The sequence below is a fragment of the Babylonia areolata genome, chromosome 10, assembly GCF_041734735.1.
Source record: "Babylonia areolata isolate BAREFJ2019XMU chromosome 10, ASM4173473v1, whole genome shotgun sequence".
NCBI lineage: Eukaryota > Metazoa > Mollusca > Gastropoda > Neogastropoda > Buccinidae > Babylonia > Babylonia areolata.
Genome location: NC_134885.1, coordinates 12954681 through 12972492, shown reverse-complemented (window position 1 = coordinate 12972492; position 17812 = coordinate 12954681). Strand labels below are relative to the sequence as shown.

At 47.1% G+C, this 17812-nt stretch overlaps 1 protein-coding gene across 2 annotated transcripts in view; it reads right to left on the bottom strand.

Annotated features, from left to right (window-relative positions):
* Nucleotides 1-3921: 3921 nt before the first annotated feature.
* The window catches only part of LOC143286797 (uncharacterized), a 25676-nt gene continuing 11785 nt past the window's right edge, over nt 3922-17812 (bottom strand). For both annotated transcript variants that reach the window (XM_076594587.1, XM_076594586.1), the window contains exons 4-8: nt 16954-17097; nt 14999-15978; nt 11568-11740; nt 9331-9515; nt 3922-5640 (exon numbers count right to left, since the gene is read on the bottom strand). In XM_076594587.1, the coding sequence (XP_076450702.1) occupies nt 5465-5640; nt 9331-9515; nt 11568-11740; nt 14999-15978; nt 16954-17097 (1658 nt within the window). In that variant the 3' untranslated portion in view covers nt 3922-5464. The remainder of the gene's footprint in view (nt 5641-9330; nt 9516-11567; nt 11741-14998; nt 15979-16953; nt 17098-17812) is intronic.

The following is a 17812-nucleotide window of genomic DNA, read 5'->3' as shown; positions in this document are numbered from 1 at the left end:
GCGTTTCCACACGAAGGGGGTTTAGGCACAAGTAGGCCTGCACATACGTTGACCTGGAAGATCGGAAAAATCTCCACCCTTTACTCACCAGGCGCCGTTACCGAGATTCGTCGGAACCCGGGACTCAGATTTAGTGAGAGTCCACTCGACTTGAACCACTCGGCTGTTGCGCCCATCATATCTGGGATTATGTTGCAGTACAAGAGCAGAGTAAGACCTTGACATTAACGAACAGAACATCTGCTCGAGTTGTTGACACGTTGTTGAAAAAAAAGACGTAGTTCTATCATGACGTCATTCCATGACGCAGTGTCTTGTTCCAGTGGCAAGCATTTTGCAGAGAATGGGTAGGTGTCCCTGGACATTTCCATACCAATTTACCAGTCACCAGAATGCTGTGAAACAATAACATACAGTTGAATTTTAACTCCAATCTGATACAATCGAATTAAAACTCGATCCGGGCTTGATACGACACTTCGCAAACATGATGTGAACACTTAGCCAGTGCTTTATGGTAAAACAAGTAAAGGTTTACCTGGGGCCCCGTGAAGGGTAAATTACGATGTGAATTGCCATCCCCAACTTTGGGATGACGTTTGTGAAAAGAGTGGGTGGGCACTTACAAGGAAGTTTACAATCTATCTATCTATCTATCTATCTATCTATCTATCTACATGTATTGATTTTATAGCCTGAATAAAGCACCTTGCATGAAACACAATACGACAAACATACACGCACGCACACACGCACACAAACACATTTGCACACACAAAAATAGCAGCATCTACAAAGACTCAAAATATGGCGATACTTGCCTGTGGCACACATCAGTTAAACAATATTCTGTCGGGTAAGGTGTCAGCTTGTCAGCGTATTACGAGAGAAAACAAGAGAGGCAAGGCCTTCAAGACTCACTTGTGATAAATTAAGTCCCCTAGCATTAATTACAGAGTAATTTCCCTTTTTTACTATCTGCACCAAAATGTTTTCAAAATAAATAAAAATTCCATGCTTATCAAAAGAAGTTCCTATTTGAACAAAAAATGATAACAATGACTCCTCTTGTTGTGTCAGAATAAGAGGTCAAAGTGCCAAGTTTAGAGAATGCAAAAAATATAATTATAACAGTAAATGCAGTTTGCATATAATTAGGCTTCTTTTTTTATTTTTTTGTTCCCATCCCTGAGGTGCAATATTGTTTTAAACAAGATGACTGGAAAGAATTGAATTTTTCCTATTTTTATGCCAAATTTGGTGTCAACTGACAAAGTATTTGCAGAGAAAATGTCAGTGTTAAAGTTTACCACGGACACACAGACACACGGACACACACACACACACACACACACACACACACACACAGACAACCGAACACCGGGTTAAAACAGTCAAGAATCACAGCATTAGCACAGCATGTGTTATAGAAAACTAATCACACAGTTAATGAACACACACACACACACACACACACACACACACACACACAAGTCAAGTCAAGTCAAGTCACACACACAAATGTGGAACAGTTCAACTTTTATTGCTGTACCAGTGATAAATAACCGTGTGGCATGTCACAAGAAGAAGGAAAAACAGAGTTGATTAAGGGAGCTATTATCATCATCTTCTTAATCTCTCTGTTTTGCATTAGTTAAAGGTAAAGTTACAAAGGAACAATCCTAGACACTTCCTCAAAAAAGGAAGTTCTGAGCTTGTCGTTGTATTACGATAAAATGAAAGATAACTGCTGATTCTATAAAACACCAGATTTAGAAAGTTTATGAAAAAAAAACTTGGTTGTAAAATAAGACTTGATAATATTTGTCCAATGTAAAAACACCAAATGGAGAAAGTATATAAAAACTTGGTTGTAAAATAAGACTTGATAAGAGGTGCCCAACGTTTCAGAGGTTTGACTACAGGGACTGCGTTAGGTGGAAATGACGGTGGAGGTAAAAGCAGAGCTTGAGAAAACTTAGGAATATTATTCAGCTGGGGACGGCAAGGGGAGATTATGGGGAGGTGGAGAAGAAGGTACATAATGGGAAGGAAGGTGGGGGTGGAAGCGAATGACATGGATGGGCACCATCCCCCCCCCCCCCCCCCCCCGGCCCGCCACACCCACCTTCTCTCCCATTCTGTGCTTTCTACTCCCACCTCCTCTGAATATATTATATCTACTCACTTCTCTGTTCATCCTCGCCTCCGTTTTCTCTTTAATATCCATAACTTTTAACTGTCATTTCCAACTAACACAGTCCCTGAAGACAGACCTATGGTCTGAAACGTTGCATACCTCCTATCAAAAACGAATAGATCTTGATTTCACAACCAACAGTTCAGTGGGTTTTTTTTATAAACTCTGTCACTGTACCGATCATTTAGATAGCTTTTATGCCAGACTTGCATAGCCTTTTATTTCTGAATAACCTCCGGCATTTCTTATGCCACTGCTGCTGTGTGCACATGTCAAATCATCGGTATGAGGACACGCCCAGAACGTGCTTTGTTGAGGAAGTGTCTGGGTTTATTCCAGTTTGTACCTTTTATTTACGTGTGTGCTAGCTAAATCAGTAGCGTAAGCAGCATTGTCTTGAAGCTGTGCACCTAGTATGGAGAGAGTTGCTTCTCTTAATTGTTGTGAAACAAAACGTTTTTATGAATAACTTTTTTCTTTTTTCTTTTCTTTTCTTTTGTTGTTGTTTTAATGAGTTTGGGTTCGTTAGGAACAACCAGAGCGCAGGAGATGGCAAATGTTTTGTTGTTGTTGTTGTTGTCTAGGGAAGTTAAAGAACGTAGGCCTATGGCCGTGTCAATTCAGGAAACTTGGCATAGAAGAAGAAGAAAAACTACGAAAAATGTGTGGCATGACTTCTGCAGTTCAACACTGATCATTTGCTGCCAGAGAAATATCTCTCAGAGTTCACAAGGACATGGAACAGGGATTCAATTCAATCCAGTTAACTACTCTGAACGAGGACTTTACGTCTTTATGCAAGTCATCGTCCAGTTTTGCAAGATAACCGAGTCCATTCGAAAACTATGTATACACATATTTGTGACCAGCGCGTAAAAAAAAAAAAAGAAGAAAAAAAAAAAAGATAAACAAGCAGAGAATCAGTTTAACTTTTTATTCTGTTATGTGGGATACACAAATATACGAGACAAAAGTCACGTTTTAAAATCAACATTGGCGGAAAAAATTACGGATTTGATTGATCCGTTACAATCACAAAAACAAGACCACGCGCGAAATATATTGCTGAAGCAAACAATACTTTATACGCAGACGAAAATTTCAAGAACATGATTGAACTGGACATGAACAATATTTTGATTTCTTCTCGAAAAGCCTGCTGGTCGCTTGTGCTATAGAGTGTGTGTGTGTGTGTGTGTGTGTGTGTGTGTGTGTGTGTGTGTGTGTGTGTTACAGTGTGTGCGTGTCACAGTGTGTGCGTGTCAGTGTGTGTGTGTGTGTGTGTGTGTGTGTGTGTGTGTGTGTGTGTGCGTGTCACAGTGTGTGCCAGTGTGTGTGTGTGTGTGTGTGTGTGTGTGTGTGTGTGTGTGTGTGTGTGTGTGTGTGTGTGTGAACGTGCGCACTGGCACGCACGCGCACATTGCTACTGCGGAATATGCGTGACCAAACATTTTTTTTTTTAAATCAATAATGTAAAAATCAGTTAAGTACATTGTCTGAACACAAAAATACCAACCCCCATGATTAATTACATTGTCTGAACACGAAAAGACCACCCCTATAATTAATTACATTGTCTGAACACGAAAAGACCACCCCCTATGATTAATTACATTGTCTGAACACGAAAAGACCACCCTATGATTAATTACATTGTCTAAACACGAAAAGACCACCCCCATGATTAATTACATTGTCTGAACACGAAAAGACCACCCTATGATCAAGTACATTGTCTGAACACGAAAAGACCACCCCTATAATTAATTACATTGTCTGAACACGAAAAGACCACCCCCTATGATTAATTACATTGTCTGAACACGAAAAGACCACCCCTATGATTAATTACATTGTCTGAACACGAAAAGACCACCCCCATGATTAAGTACATTGTCTGAACACAAAAAGACCACCCCTATGATAAAGTACATCGTCTGAACACGAAATGACCACCCCTTTGAATAAGTACATTGTCTGAACACGAAAAGACCACACCTTTGATTAAGTACATTGTCTGAACACGAAAAGACCACCCCTATGATTAATTACATTGTCTGAACACGAAAAGACCACCCCTTTGATTAAGTACATTGTCTGAACACGAAAAGACCACACCTTTGATTAAGTACATTGTCTGAACACGAAAAGACCACCCCTATGATTAATTACATTGTCTGAACACGGAAAGACCACACCTTTGATTAAGTACATTGTCCGAACACGAAAAGACCACCCCTGTGATTAAGTACATTGTCTGAACACGAAAAGACCACCCCCATGGTTAAGTACATTGTCTGAACACGAAAAGACCACCCCTGTGATTAATTACATTGTCTGAACACGAAAAGACCACCCCAGTGATTAAGTACATTGTCTGAACACGAAAAGACCACCCTATGATTAATTACATTGTCTAAACACGAAAAGACCACCCCCATGATTAATTACATTGTCTGAACACGAAAAGACCACCCCAGTGATTAATTACATTGTCTGAACACGAAAAGACCACCCCTATGATTAATTACATGTCTGAACACAAAAAGACCACCCCTATAATTAATTACATTGTCTGAACACAAAAAGACCACCGCTATGATCAAGTACATTGTCTGAACACGAAAAGACCACCCTTTTGATTAATTACATTGTCTGAACACGAAAAGACCACCCGTATTATTAAGTACATTGTCTGAACACGAAAAGACCACCCCTATGATTAAGTACATTGTCTGAACACGAAATGACCACCCCTTTGATTAAGTACATTGTCTGAACACGAAATAACCACCCCTTTGATTAAGTACATTGTCTGAACACGAAATGACCACCCCTTTGATTAAGTACATTGTCTGAACACGAAAAGACCACCCCTTTGATTAAGTACATTGTCTGAACGCGAAAAGACCACCCCTTTGATTAAGTACATTGTCCGAACACGAAAAGAACACCCCTATGATTAATTACATTGTCTGAACACGAAAAGACCACCCCTTTGATTAAGTACATTGTCCGAACACGAAAAGAACACCCCTATGATTAAGTACATTGTCTGAACACGAAAAGACCACCCCCGTGATTAATTACATTGTCTGAACACGACAGGACCACCCCCTATGATTGCAACAGTTGTGTAATAATTGTGTTCTTTTAAAATGAGCGCTTTACACTCGCATCACAACCACTGTCATGGAATGCTCAGAAGAAAAAAACAACAACAAAACAACAAAAAACAAAAAAAACACACAACACACAATCACATCACGCATTCATTGGCTCTCGCGCACTGTCGACATTACTGTCAAGTTTCTGCAGTCGCTTCGCCTCCAGGCGTCTTGCCAGAGGTTCCATGAGGAGTATGACGGACGACAAGAGGAGACAACCCCCCAGGTAGCTGTACGGGATGGCGAAACTGCCTGTGACATCCACCATGGCACCTGCCCGATGGAAGTAAAAAAAATAATATGCTAATCAATAAAACAAAGAAGGAAACTGGACGAAACTCTCAGTCTTTCCCTCTCACCCCCCCCCCCCCCCCCCATCTCTATCCCCCCTCCCCCCTCATCTCTCTCTCTCTCTCTCCCTCTCTCACCTCTCCTGCCAACGAGCGAAATATGTATTTTCTTTTTGCATGTTGAATTGCCCCGTTGTATCCCCCCCACCCCTTTGTGTATGGGCCGGTGGCTTTCACTATTTATTAAACCTGTGTCAGTGTCAGTGTCAGTGTCAGTGTCACTCTCCTGCCACTTTTCCCCCCACTCCCTACCCCCTCCCTCGCATTGTCTCCATTCTATCCCCACCTCTCATTTTTTTTTTTTTTTTTTATCTCTATCCCTCTCCCTCCATCCCTCCCAGTCACCATTTCTCTTATCATTCTTTCTCTTTCTCCCTCTCCCTCTCTCTCTCTCTCTCTCACTCCACCCTCTCCCTCCCTCCCCTCTCTCTCCCTCCCTAACTCTTCTTCCTCTTTTCCTCCACTCCCCCACCCCCCACCCCCCTCCACTTCTCTTTTTCTTCCCCTCCCACTCTCCCACACTTTACTTCCCCCACATTCTCCACCCCCTCCCCACCACTTACACCCCCCCCCCTCTCCCTCCAACGTCTTTCCCTTCCTCCTCCATTCTTTCTCCATGCTAGTGCCTGCTGTATGCCATGTGTGTGTGTGTGTGTGTGTGTGTGTGTGTGTGTGTGTTGTTTTGTTTTGATTTATGCTTTTTTTTCCCCCTCTGTTGTGTATCTCTACTAACACCATACTTTCATTTTATCAAATATTGTGTAGTGTAGACCCTATTCAGGGCGGGGATTGGATGTAAAAAAAAAGCACACCAGTGCTTATCTATTATCCTCGAAATAAAGAGTTTGTCTTGTCTTGTCTTGTCTTGTCTTGTCTTGTCCACGTCAACGTTCCACCCGCAACCCCAACCGGGCCCACTTTATTTCACCAAACCCTCCTCCATCCCTCCTTGTCCAGCCTTTCTCCCTCCCTTCTCTGTCTCTCTGTCTCTCTCTCTCTCTCTCGCCCTCTCTCTCTCTCCTTTCCCCCTCTCCCTCTCCTTCTCTCTCTTCTCTCTCTCCCTCTCCCCCCCTCTCTCTCTCCCTCTCCCCACCCCCTCTCTCTCCCTCTCTCCACCCCTCTCTCTCTCTCCCTCTCTCTTTCCCTCCCTCTCTCCCCATCTCTCTCTCTCCCCTCTCTTTCTCTCTCCCTCTTTCTCTCTCTCCCTCTCTCTTTCCCTCCCTCTCTCCCCATCTCTCTCTCTCCCCTCTCTTTCTCTCTCCCTCTTTCTCTCTCTCCCTCGCCCCCCTTTCTTTCTCCTCCCTCTCTCTCCCTCTCTCTGTGTCCCTCTCTCTCTGTCTCTCCCTCCTCCCTCTCTCTCTCCCTCCCCCTTTCTCTCCCCTCTCTCCCTCCCCCTCCCCCTCTCTCTCTCCCTCCCCCTCCCCCTGTCTATCCCTTTTCTCTGTTTCTCTCTCCCCTCCCCCCACCTCGCGCTTTCCTCCTCTCCTCAGTTCTCCCTCTCCCAGCTCACTTTTCTCTATTCCATTCTCAACCAATCCTCCCTCCTTCTCTCTCCAGCTTCTCAACCCCCCCCCGTCCCCCATCTCTCTCTCTTTCTCTCTCCATTCCTCTTGCATCCTTCTCGCTCCCTCCCCTTCCTCTTCCTTCCCCTTCCTCTCTCTCTCCCCGTCCTGTCTCCCTCCCTTCCTCGCTCTCTCCCTCCCCTTCCTCTCTCCCTCCCCTTCCTCTCTCCCTCCCCTCCCCTTCCTCTCTCCCTCCCCTTCCTCTCTCCCTCCCCTCCCCTTCCTCTCTCCCTCCCCTCCTCTCTCCCTCCCCTCCCCTTCCTCTCTCCCTCCCCTTCCTCGCTCTCTCCCCTCCCCTTCCTCTCTCCCTCCCCTCCTCTCTCCCTCCCCTCCCCTTCCTCTCTCCCTCCCCCTCCTCTCTCCCTCCCCTTCCTCTCTCCCTCCCCTTCCTCTCTCCCTCCCCTCCCCTTCCTCTCTCCCTCCCCTTCCTCTCTCCCTCCCCTTCCTCTCTCCCTCCCCTTCCCTTCCTATCTCCCTCCCCTCCCCTTCCTCTCTCCCTCCCCTTCCTCTCTCCCTCCCCTCCCCTTCCTCTCTCCCTCCCCTCCCCTTCCTCTCCCTCCCCTTCCTCTCTCCCTCCCCTCCCCTTCCTCTCTCCCTCCCCTTCCTCTCTCCCTCCCCTTCCTATCTCCCTCCCCTCCCCTTCCTCTCTCCCTCCCCTCCCCTTCCTCTCTCCATCCCCGTCCTCTCTCACTCCCCTCCCCGTCCTCTCTCCCTCCCCTTCCTCGCTCTCTACCCTCCCCTTCCTCTCTCCCTCCCCTTCCTCTCTCCCTCCCCCCCCCCTTCCTCTCCTACCCTTCCTCTCTCCATCCCCGTCCTCTCTCCCTCCCCTTCCTCTCTCCATCCCCGTCCTCTCTCCCTCCCCTTCCTCGCTCTCTCCCCTCCCCTTCCTCTCTCCCTCCCCTTCCTCTCTCCCTCCCCTTCCTCGCTCTCTCCCTCCCCTTCCTCTCTCCCTCCCCTTCCTCTCTCCCTCCCCGCCCCTTCCTCTCTCCCTCCCCGTCCCTTCCTCTCTCCCTCCCCGTCCCTTCCTCTCTCCCTCCCCTTCCTCTCTCCCTCCCCTTCCTCTCTCCCTCCCCTCCCCTTCCTCTCTCCCTCCCCTTCCTCTCTCCCTCCCCTCCCCTTCCTCTCCTACCCTTCCTCTCTCCTTCCCCTTTCTCCCTCCCCTTCCTCTCTCCCTCCCCTCCCCTCCCCTTCCTCTCTCCCTCCCCTCCCCTTCCTCTCTCCCTCCCCTACCCTTCCTCTCTCCCTCCCCTTCCTCTCTCCCTCCCCTCCCCTTCCTCTCTCCCTCCCCCTCCTCTCTCCCTCCCCTCCCCTTCCTCGCTCCCTCCCCTTCTTCGCTCCCTCCCCTCCCCTTCCTCTCTCCCTCCCCTCCCCTTCCTCGCTCCCTCCCCTTCCTCGCTCCCTCCCCTTCCTCTCTCCCTCCCCTCCCCTCCCCTTCCTCTCTCCCTCCCCCTCCTCTCTCCCTCCCCTCCCCTTCCTCTCTCCCTCCCCCTCCTCTCTCCCTCCCCTCCCCTTCCTCTCTCCCTCCCCTTCCTCTCTCCCTCCCTCCCCTTCCTCTCTCCCTCCCCTCCCCTTCCTCTCTCCCTCCCCTCTACAACGTCCTGAGCTTCTGTGTTTTCTTCTTTCTTTTCATTCTTTTTTTTTTTTAATGTTTCAACCCGCACCAGGCCCCCTCTCCTATCTTCCTCCCTCTCTACCAGTGAGGAGGTGACTGAGTGAGATGCTGTTGTTGTTGTTTTCTTTTTTTCTTAACCGAGAGTCTCTCCCCCCTCCACCCCCACCACCACCCCCGCCACGCCCCCCTCCCCCGTCCCCGAAAATTACCATTACCAGCCCCCTAACCCCGCCCCCCCCGCCCCCCCAACTCTCATTACTAACCGGGGCGTGGTTGAGCGAGGGTGGTTTTTGTTGTTGTTGTTTATTTTTTGTTGTTTTTTACCTGCCCTCCCCCCCCCCAATCCCCCAGCCCCCCTTCCCCTTCCAACTCAAGCCCCCCCTCCAGGCCCCCCACCCCGACCCCCCCTTCCGTCACTGAGCTTCCTCTCGCTGTTTACCGATCAGGATGTGATTGAGCGAGGCGAAGATGGCGTTGAAGACCAACACCAGACCCATGACCTTGCCCAGCAGGGCCAGACCCAAGAGGTCGATGATGACCACGGCGAACAGGTTGCTGCACGCCCCGCCCACCAGTCCGTACACGACGGCGAACATCGCCAGAAGGCCGAAGTTGGTGTAGTACCTCGGGAAAGAAAGAAAGAAGGAAAGAAAGAAGTAGATAAAGAAGAAGAAGAACAACAACAACAACAAGAAGTCGACCAAGAAGGTGGTAAAAAAAAAAAAGAACTAAGAAGAAGAAGGAGGAGGAGGAGGAGAAGAAGGAGGAGGAGAAGAAGAAGGAGGAGGAGGAGGAGCAGGAGGAGAGGAAGAAGAAGGAGGAGGAGGGGGAGGAGAAGAAGAAAAAGGAGGAGGAGAAGAAGAAGAAGGAGGAGGAGAAGAAAGAGAAACAGAAGGAGGAGGAGGGGGAGGAGAAGGAGGAGGAGAAGAGGAAGAAGAAGAAGGAGGAGGGGGAGGAGAAGAAGAAGGAGAAGAAGGAAGAGGAGGAGAAGGAGGAGGAGGAGGAGAAGAAGAAGAACAACAACAACAGCAACACACGGATCCAACCACAAGGGCTTTGATTAAAGCAAGTACTGTTTAGTAAGGAGACAGACTTCTTGGGCACCATAAAAAAAAAAAAAAACGAAGCCAATGCTATTAGTGTTAAAGTGCGTCATGCACTTATTCCCATGTGGAAATGTGGAATTTTCACAGCACGCACTGCTTATTGAAAGACACCCCCCCCTCCTCCTTCCTCCCCACTCTTCTCCCCCACCACCTCCCACACCCCCTGCCCGCCCTCCGCTCCCCTCTCTTCTTTACCAATCATGGTATACTTTATACACCTTCCTATCACATGCTGTAACCAAACCCTTGCATCCATTCTCCATCACCTCCACCTTCAGTGGCCTCTATCTCTCTCCCCCCCCCCCCCTCCCTAAGCCACTGGGTTCAGAGGGAAGCAAATTACCAGCGGAATGCCAAGTAGTAAGGTGATATCTCCTCGGGCAGCACTCCACGCACCCCCCCCCCCACCCAGACCCCCCCCCCCCCGCCCCATTTGCTGTGGCCAGTCTCCCATGGGCCATGGGCCGGTACTGTTGTCATGGCAACTTGATCGTTCGTTTATTTATTTATAGTCTGTTCATCTAAGATGATGATATTAGACTGAAAATAAACTATATTATTACTATTATTTGGATTATTATCATTTCTATCATGGCAACTTGAGAGATTCTGTATGGACACAACGTTTCCCCTCTGGTAGCCACCGCCTGTTATCTCTCCTCCTCCCCCCTATTACCATCTCCCCCCCCCCCACCCCTCCACCCCCCACTCCCATTTATCTCTCATAGGATGGCATCTGTCTCATACACCACTGCCAGGTGTGGTGTGTGCGGAACTTGAGATATTCTGCCGGACTACGGCCCGGGTTTGTTTTTCCTCTTAGATAGTACATACTGTTCCAGAACTCTGTCATCACACCCCCCTCCCCCTCACCCCCATCCCACCCCCCCACCCATCCAACCCCTCACTCAGCCACCCCCTCCTGCCCCTCTCACCTAGTCAGTGCCTCTGACCTGGGCGGCATTGTTTTCCCTCCTTACACCTTCCGCTGTCTCAGTGTCTTTCATCACACACCCCCCTCCCCCCTCCAACCCCTCACTGGACCCCACCCCCACCCACCCCCCTGCCCCTCTCTCCTCCTCAGTGCCGGGTTCTGTGGGAACATTTGTTGAGACACGCAGCGTGTAGGTCGAGTCTGTCATCACTGCCGCTGGTTTTGGAATGGTCAGCTTGAAATAAGCCGACCAGGATGGGTGTCTTGGATCAATGACATGCACTGACTGTGTGACTGGAGGGAGGATGAAGACTGGATCTTTCCTTTCCTTCCAGAAGAACCTGACAGGAACCTGACACAAACTGAGAATGTCGCAAAGTGAACCTCGACTGACACAGGGGGCTGTGCTTAAACTTGTGCTGTGCTTTGTTGTTAATTTAGTTTAGGATTCGTGGAAACAGTATTGTGTCAGTGGAATTCGCATGATGTTTCACAAGACAGACACTTGAATCTGACGTGGTATTTCACAGTGAAATGTAACTGGAATTGATACAACCAGTGCCTGTGTTCGGCAGAGACAAAGAGCTGTATGTGATTACACCAAGGGACAACAACGTTTTAACTCAGTCCACTCACTTGCAGAACTGGCAGGCCACCCCCATGATCATCAAACAGACGGCGACCAGGTGTGTTCTCTTGATGAGCTGCAGGTCAGCCAGGTAGCCCAGCGCCAAGCGACTGACCAGGTCCACCCCTCCCAGCACCGTCATGAGAAGAGCGGCTTCCGACCGGGGCAGACCCATTTCCACCTAGGGAACAAACATTGGGTGGATACAGGTGACATAGACATACTTTGGGTGGATATAGGTGACATGGATATACATTAGGTGGATATGGGTGACAAAGACGAACATTGGGTGGATACTGGTGACATAGACGAACATTGGGTGGATATGGGTGACATAGACGAACAGCGGGTGGATACAGGTGACATAGACGAACAGCGGGTGGATACAGGTGACATAGACGAACATTGGGTGGATATGGGTGACATAGACGAACATTGGGTGGATACAGGTGACAAAGACGAACATTGGGTGGATACGGGTGACATAGACGAACAGCGGGTGGATACAGGTGACATAGACGAACAGCGGGTGGATACTGCTGACATAGACGAACAGCGGGTGGATACAGGTGACATAGACGAACAGCGGGTGGATACAGGTGACAAAGACGAACATTGGGTGGATGCAGGTGACATAGACGAACATTGGGTGGATATGAGTGACTTAGACGAACATTGGGTGGATATGGGTGACATAGACGAACATTGGGTGGGTATGGGTGAGACAGACGTACATTGGGTGGATATAGGTGACATAGACGAACACTGGGTGGGTATGGGTGAGACAGACGTACATTGGGTGGATATGGGTGACAGACGTACAATGGGTGGATACAGGTGACATAGACGAACACTGGGTGTGAATACAGGTGACATGGGACAGTGGACATTGGTCAAGATTACCCTTTAAGTTAACTTCCACAACGCATGCACGTGTTATGTTATCACGAGAATCTCACAAAACTCTTCCGGTTTCTTATAAATAGATCAGCACGGTTATAGACAGCAGTTCAATGCAGATCGAGCTTTTGGGTGGCTTTGTGCCATTTCCAGCACAAAGATTTCGGTTCTACAACACGTTTCTGACAGTGAGCAAAAATATGATTTGCATCTGTGTATGTCCGAACTGGCACAAGGAACAACCCCCACCCCACGCCATGTTTTCGATTTTGTTGTTAATCAGTGGGAATCACATGTGAGTATACATGAAAGTGTGTCTTCGCAAGTGACTGAGAACGTTGATGTTTTTGACTTTTTGCATTCATTATCAGTTGTTTCGCTTGTCAGTTTAACGAATTCTCTTTTACGAAGTCCTTTAAGTAATTTCCTGTAATTATATTTAGAAATTTGTTTCTTTTTTTTTTCAAATTTCACAATAATTTCACCCTCATTTGCCCAGTTTCCCCCAACCTTCCATTCATTCACATCTCCCACCCCTTCTAACCGATAATACTCAAATGTATTCATAAATACTTTAACAACATGTCTTCAATCACCGATATGTGTGACGGGACATTAAACAAAATTCTCCTCCTCATATGTGAGCCATGAGGGCTCTGTGACTCGCTGGGTGTGTGTTTACACACAACTTGAGTCTATGTAACAACCACGTGTGTGTGTGTGTGTGTGTGTGTGTGTGTGTGTGTGTGTGTGTGTGTGTGTGTGTGTGTGTGTGTGTGTGTGTGTGTGTGTGTGTGTGATTAACCTCTGTGTGTGTCCGTGGTAAACTTTAACAAATCCGTTTTCTCTGGGAATTCTTAAGGACACTTTTACACTGGCTTGAAAATAGGAAAACAGGGTAAGTTCTTTCCACACATGCCAGTTTCAATGACAATGTACTTCTGGAAAGGGCACGAACAATTTATCAAGAAGGAAAAAAATGCTTCCGAAATCAGGTTACTATTACATTTTCATTTCTTATTCACAAAATGTATCACATTCAGGTTATCTGACAAACTGAAACACTTATTAATGGCAGTCATTTCATCATTTCTAGTTCAAAATAGGATATCATTCTGCTGAGTATAGAAGTTGTATTGATGCATACATCTGTTAGGAGCAGCAAAATTGTGCCAAGTCATAGAACACCAATTCTGAATAATTATGATACGTTATTATTATTTTTTTTTTTTAACAAATCTCACTCGTCTAAAACATTATATATTAGATATCAAAATGTGACTAATGATGTCCTCTACATGTCCCATCCACGATCTTCTGCGTCCTGCATGTGTTTTATAGAACTGAAAATTACCGGGAGGCCGTGATCACTGCCTTGATGTGGAACCACCTCCGCACTCATTCCTACTCTGAACTTTGACGACACTGTCACTGTCCGCTTGACTTGCTCTTATGCGTATTGGAGATGTGGTTGCTAATGGACAGAAGAATTTCTCCTATTTATGTTTTTTGTTTTTTTGTTTTTTCAAGGGCGAGTCCTTGTGGTTTGGTGTTTTGCTGGTCTTATAACTTTGATCTGTAACGGTCTCCACAAAATTTATTTTCTACTTCCTCTAAAAAAAAAATTAAAAAAAGAAAAAGAAAAAAAGATTCAAGCAGTGCATGATGCCTGTGCGTACGAAGGCATTGAGGAGTACAACGTTTGTGATTTTCATCACATTTTTCAAGATGTACACCCACTCACTGTTCAATGAGCAAAATTTAAATGGTATACATCTGCGCTAGTCCTGGTTTCTTCGAGGCATAAAATCCCAGAATAATATGCTAATTTTTCAGTCACTGACAGTTTCTTTCTCGCGCTAGCAGTAGTAGAAAAAGTAGTATCATTAATATATGTATATGTCGTATATTATCATGAGTAGTAGCTGTAGTAGTAGTAGTAGTAGTAGTAGTAGTAGTAGTGGTAGTAGAAGTAGTTTCATTATTATCATCGTACACAGATGTTTGATACATGAACAGTTACATGCTTGCATGTACATACCTGCATTCGTACGGTAATTCGATATGTTTTTCTCTGTCTGGGTCAGTGTCTGTGTCTGTGTCTCTACCTATCTATGTATCTATCTATCTATCTCTCACTCTTTGTCCCTGTCTCTCTCATCTCTGTCTCACCCTTTCTCTATATCTGTTTCCTTGTTTCTGTCTTGATCTATTTCCCTCTCCACTTCCTCACTCATTCACACACACACACACACACACACACACACACACACACACACACACACGCACACACACACACACTGACACACACACACACTGACACACACACATACACATTCATAAAGACAGCCCACACGCGCACGTATCATTTTTTGATAGCAAGCTCTTCAATTGAAATTGAGCACACACATACACACACACACACACACACACACACACACACACACACACACACACACACACACACACACACACACACACACACGACAGGACCTCATTATGAAAACCATCATCACCTCCCTGCCTTTTCAACACTCACCCCCAGCGACGGGAAGTAAAAGGCAATGAACTGTGCATTGAACCCCAGAGGCACGTATCCAATAATCAACAGAAACAGCCAGTTTTTGAACAGCGACACATCGACGACAGCAGACACCACAGTCGCACAACGCCCCCAAAACCCTCCTCTTCCTTCTCCTCCTTCTCCTCCTCTCCCTTTCGATTCCTCTTCGTTGACATCGTTTGATGACGATAGGAAAGCGGCATCGGTCGCCATGTTCATGTCAGATCCGCAGATGTTGACGACGGAAGACCCAGACTTGTGGCTGTCCTGGCGGTGAGGGAGAAAGCGGTGATGGTCGGCAGGGCAGCTCTGCTGGCGGACGTAGCAGCGATCGGCCGCGGCGGATCTGATTCTGCGCTGCTGCACGCGCAGCTCTTCTTCCGAGGAATAGCGGAGTTTGGGTTGGTGGGCCAGCAGCGACTTTTCCGGGACGGAAGCGGAAAGAGGGGAGGTGGTGAAGGGAGGGGAAACTGAGGACGGCTGAGTCAGGGTGTCGTCAATTCTGGTTTCTCTCTCGCCGTCCTCACACTCGCGGGCAAGAAGTCTTGTGGTGGCGGTGGTGGTGTTGGTGGAGTCTCCTCGATCGTCGTCATCGGACGCGTCTTTCTCATCGTCGCCGGCGGTTTTGGCGGAGGGTTTCCTTTGTTCGTCCCCCTCCCGGGGCGGTTCACGGACAGCTCCTCCCTCACCTGCTGTCGGTCGTTTCTTCCTGGCGTACGAGGAGACGGGTCTGGACAGACAGGAGACCACCACGCTCTGCAGCTCCATGCCAGCGACCAGCAGGATGGCCCCACGCGTGCCGTACGCGTTGATGAGGTACTGGGTGAGGGGCGGGATGAGGAGGGCGGCAACGCTGAGGCCCGTGTTAGCCACGGCCATGGCGAAGGAGCGTCTCTTGAGGAAGTAGTGGCCCAGCGTCGTGTAGCCCGGCACGTACATCAGAGCGTGCGAGAACCCTGAAGGCAGAGCGGTGATGGCTGAATTGTTTTGCTTTGTTAAGGATCCGTCAACACCTTGTGCCGGAAACAGTTACAACAAAGCGTTAAAGGTCTCTTCAACACACAGTCCTCACAGAGACAATTACAGCAAAGCGTTAAAGGTCACTTCAACGCACAATTATCACAACGACAATTTTACAGCAAATCAATAAAGGTCCTTTCAACATACAATCCTCATAGAGACAATCACAGCAAAGCGTTAAAGGTCCCTTCAACATACAATCCTTATAGAGACAATCACAGCAAAGCGTTAAAGGTCCCTTCAACATACAATCCTCATAGAGACAATCACAGCAAAGCGTTAAAGGTCCCTTCAACATACAATCCTCATAGAGACAATCACAGCAAATCATTAAAGGTCCCTTCAACATACAATCCCCATAGAGACAATCACAGCAAAGCATTAAAGGTCCCTTCAACATACAATCCTCATAGAGACAATCACAGCAAAACGTTAAAGGTCCCTTCAACACATAATCCTCGAAGACAATCACGGCAAAGTGTTAAAGGTCCTTTCAACACATAATCCTCGAAGACAATCACGGCAAAGCGTTAAAGGTCAGATAATCATTTTCGGTTTTCATCGAAAAAAGAACACTTCAAAATATGGTGATAGTCAATTTCTAGATTTGCACTTTAACTCTATGCATACGAACGACAACAGAGGCGACGCTGATGACAACGTTTCACCGCTGTTGATGCTATTAAAACGTTACAAGCACAAGGGTGTCACAAAGAATACCGCGTTTCTAACGACGGAGGCTTCAGGCTGGACCACGGCATTGAAACACCCACACAGGACATGATCTGGTGGAGTATGCAAAGGGGAAAGAAAGGAAGAAGGCTGGCCGTCCCGTGAAAGTTGCACCTGTTCTTTCAGTGTGTGAACTACCCTACCCAGATCTCTCTAGTACCCATTTCTCTTGCCCTCACCGATGAAGCAGTGCGTGACGGTGATGATAGTCATGTTGGGGGCCAGAGCTGACAGGGCCACGAAGGTGGAGCAGATGAGGGACCCCGTCAGCAGCACTTTCCGGGTGTTGAACCGTGACAGGAGCACGTGCGACACCAGCATGTCTGCGGCACGTGATCACCGGATAAAGGAGTCAGGTTAGGTCAGGTCAGGGTAAGTCAAAACTATCTTCACTGAGAGTAAAAGAGTAAGTTTTCATACAGCAGTTAGGTCAGGTCATGTAAAGTCAAAATGATATTTATCATGAGGTAAACGAGTAAGTTTACACAGCAGTTAGGTCAGGTCATGTAAAGTCAAAATGATCTTTGTTGAGGATAAAAGAGTAAGTTTATACCGCAGTTAGGTCAGGTCAAAATGATCTTTATTGAGGGTAAAAGAGTTAGTTAATACAGCAGTTAGGTCAGGTCAGGTCAAAATGATCTTTATTGAGGGTAAAAGAGTTGGCTTACACAGCAGTTAGGTCAGGTCAGGTCAGGTCAAAATGATCTTTATTGAGGGTAAAAGAGTTGGTTTATACAGCAGTTAGGTCAGGTCAGGTCAGGTCAGGTCAAAATGATCTTTATTGAGGGTAAAAGAGTAAGTTTATACAGCAGTTAGGTCAGGTCAAGTCAAAATGATCTTTATTGAGGGTAAAAGAGTTGGTTTATACAGCAGTTAGGTCAGGTCAGGTCAAAATGATCTTTATTGAGGGTAAAAGAGTTGGTTTATACAGCAGTTAGGTCAGGTCAGGTCAAAATGATCTTTATTGAGGGTAACAGAGTTGGTTTATACAGCAGTTAGGTCAGGCCAGGTCAAAATGATCTTTATTGAGGGTAAAAG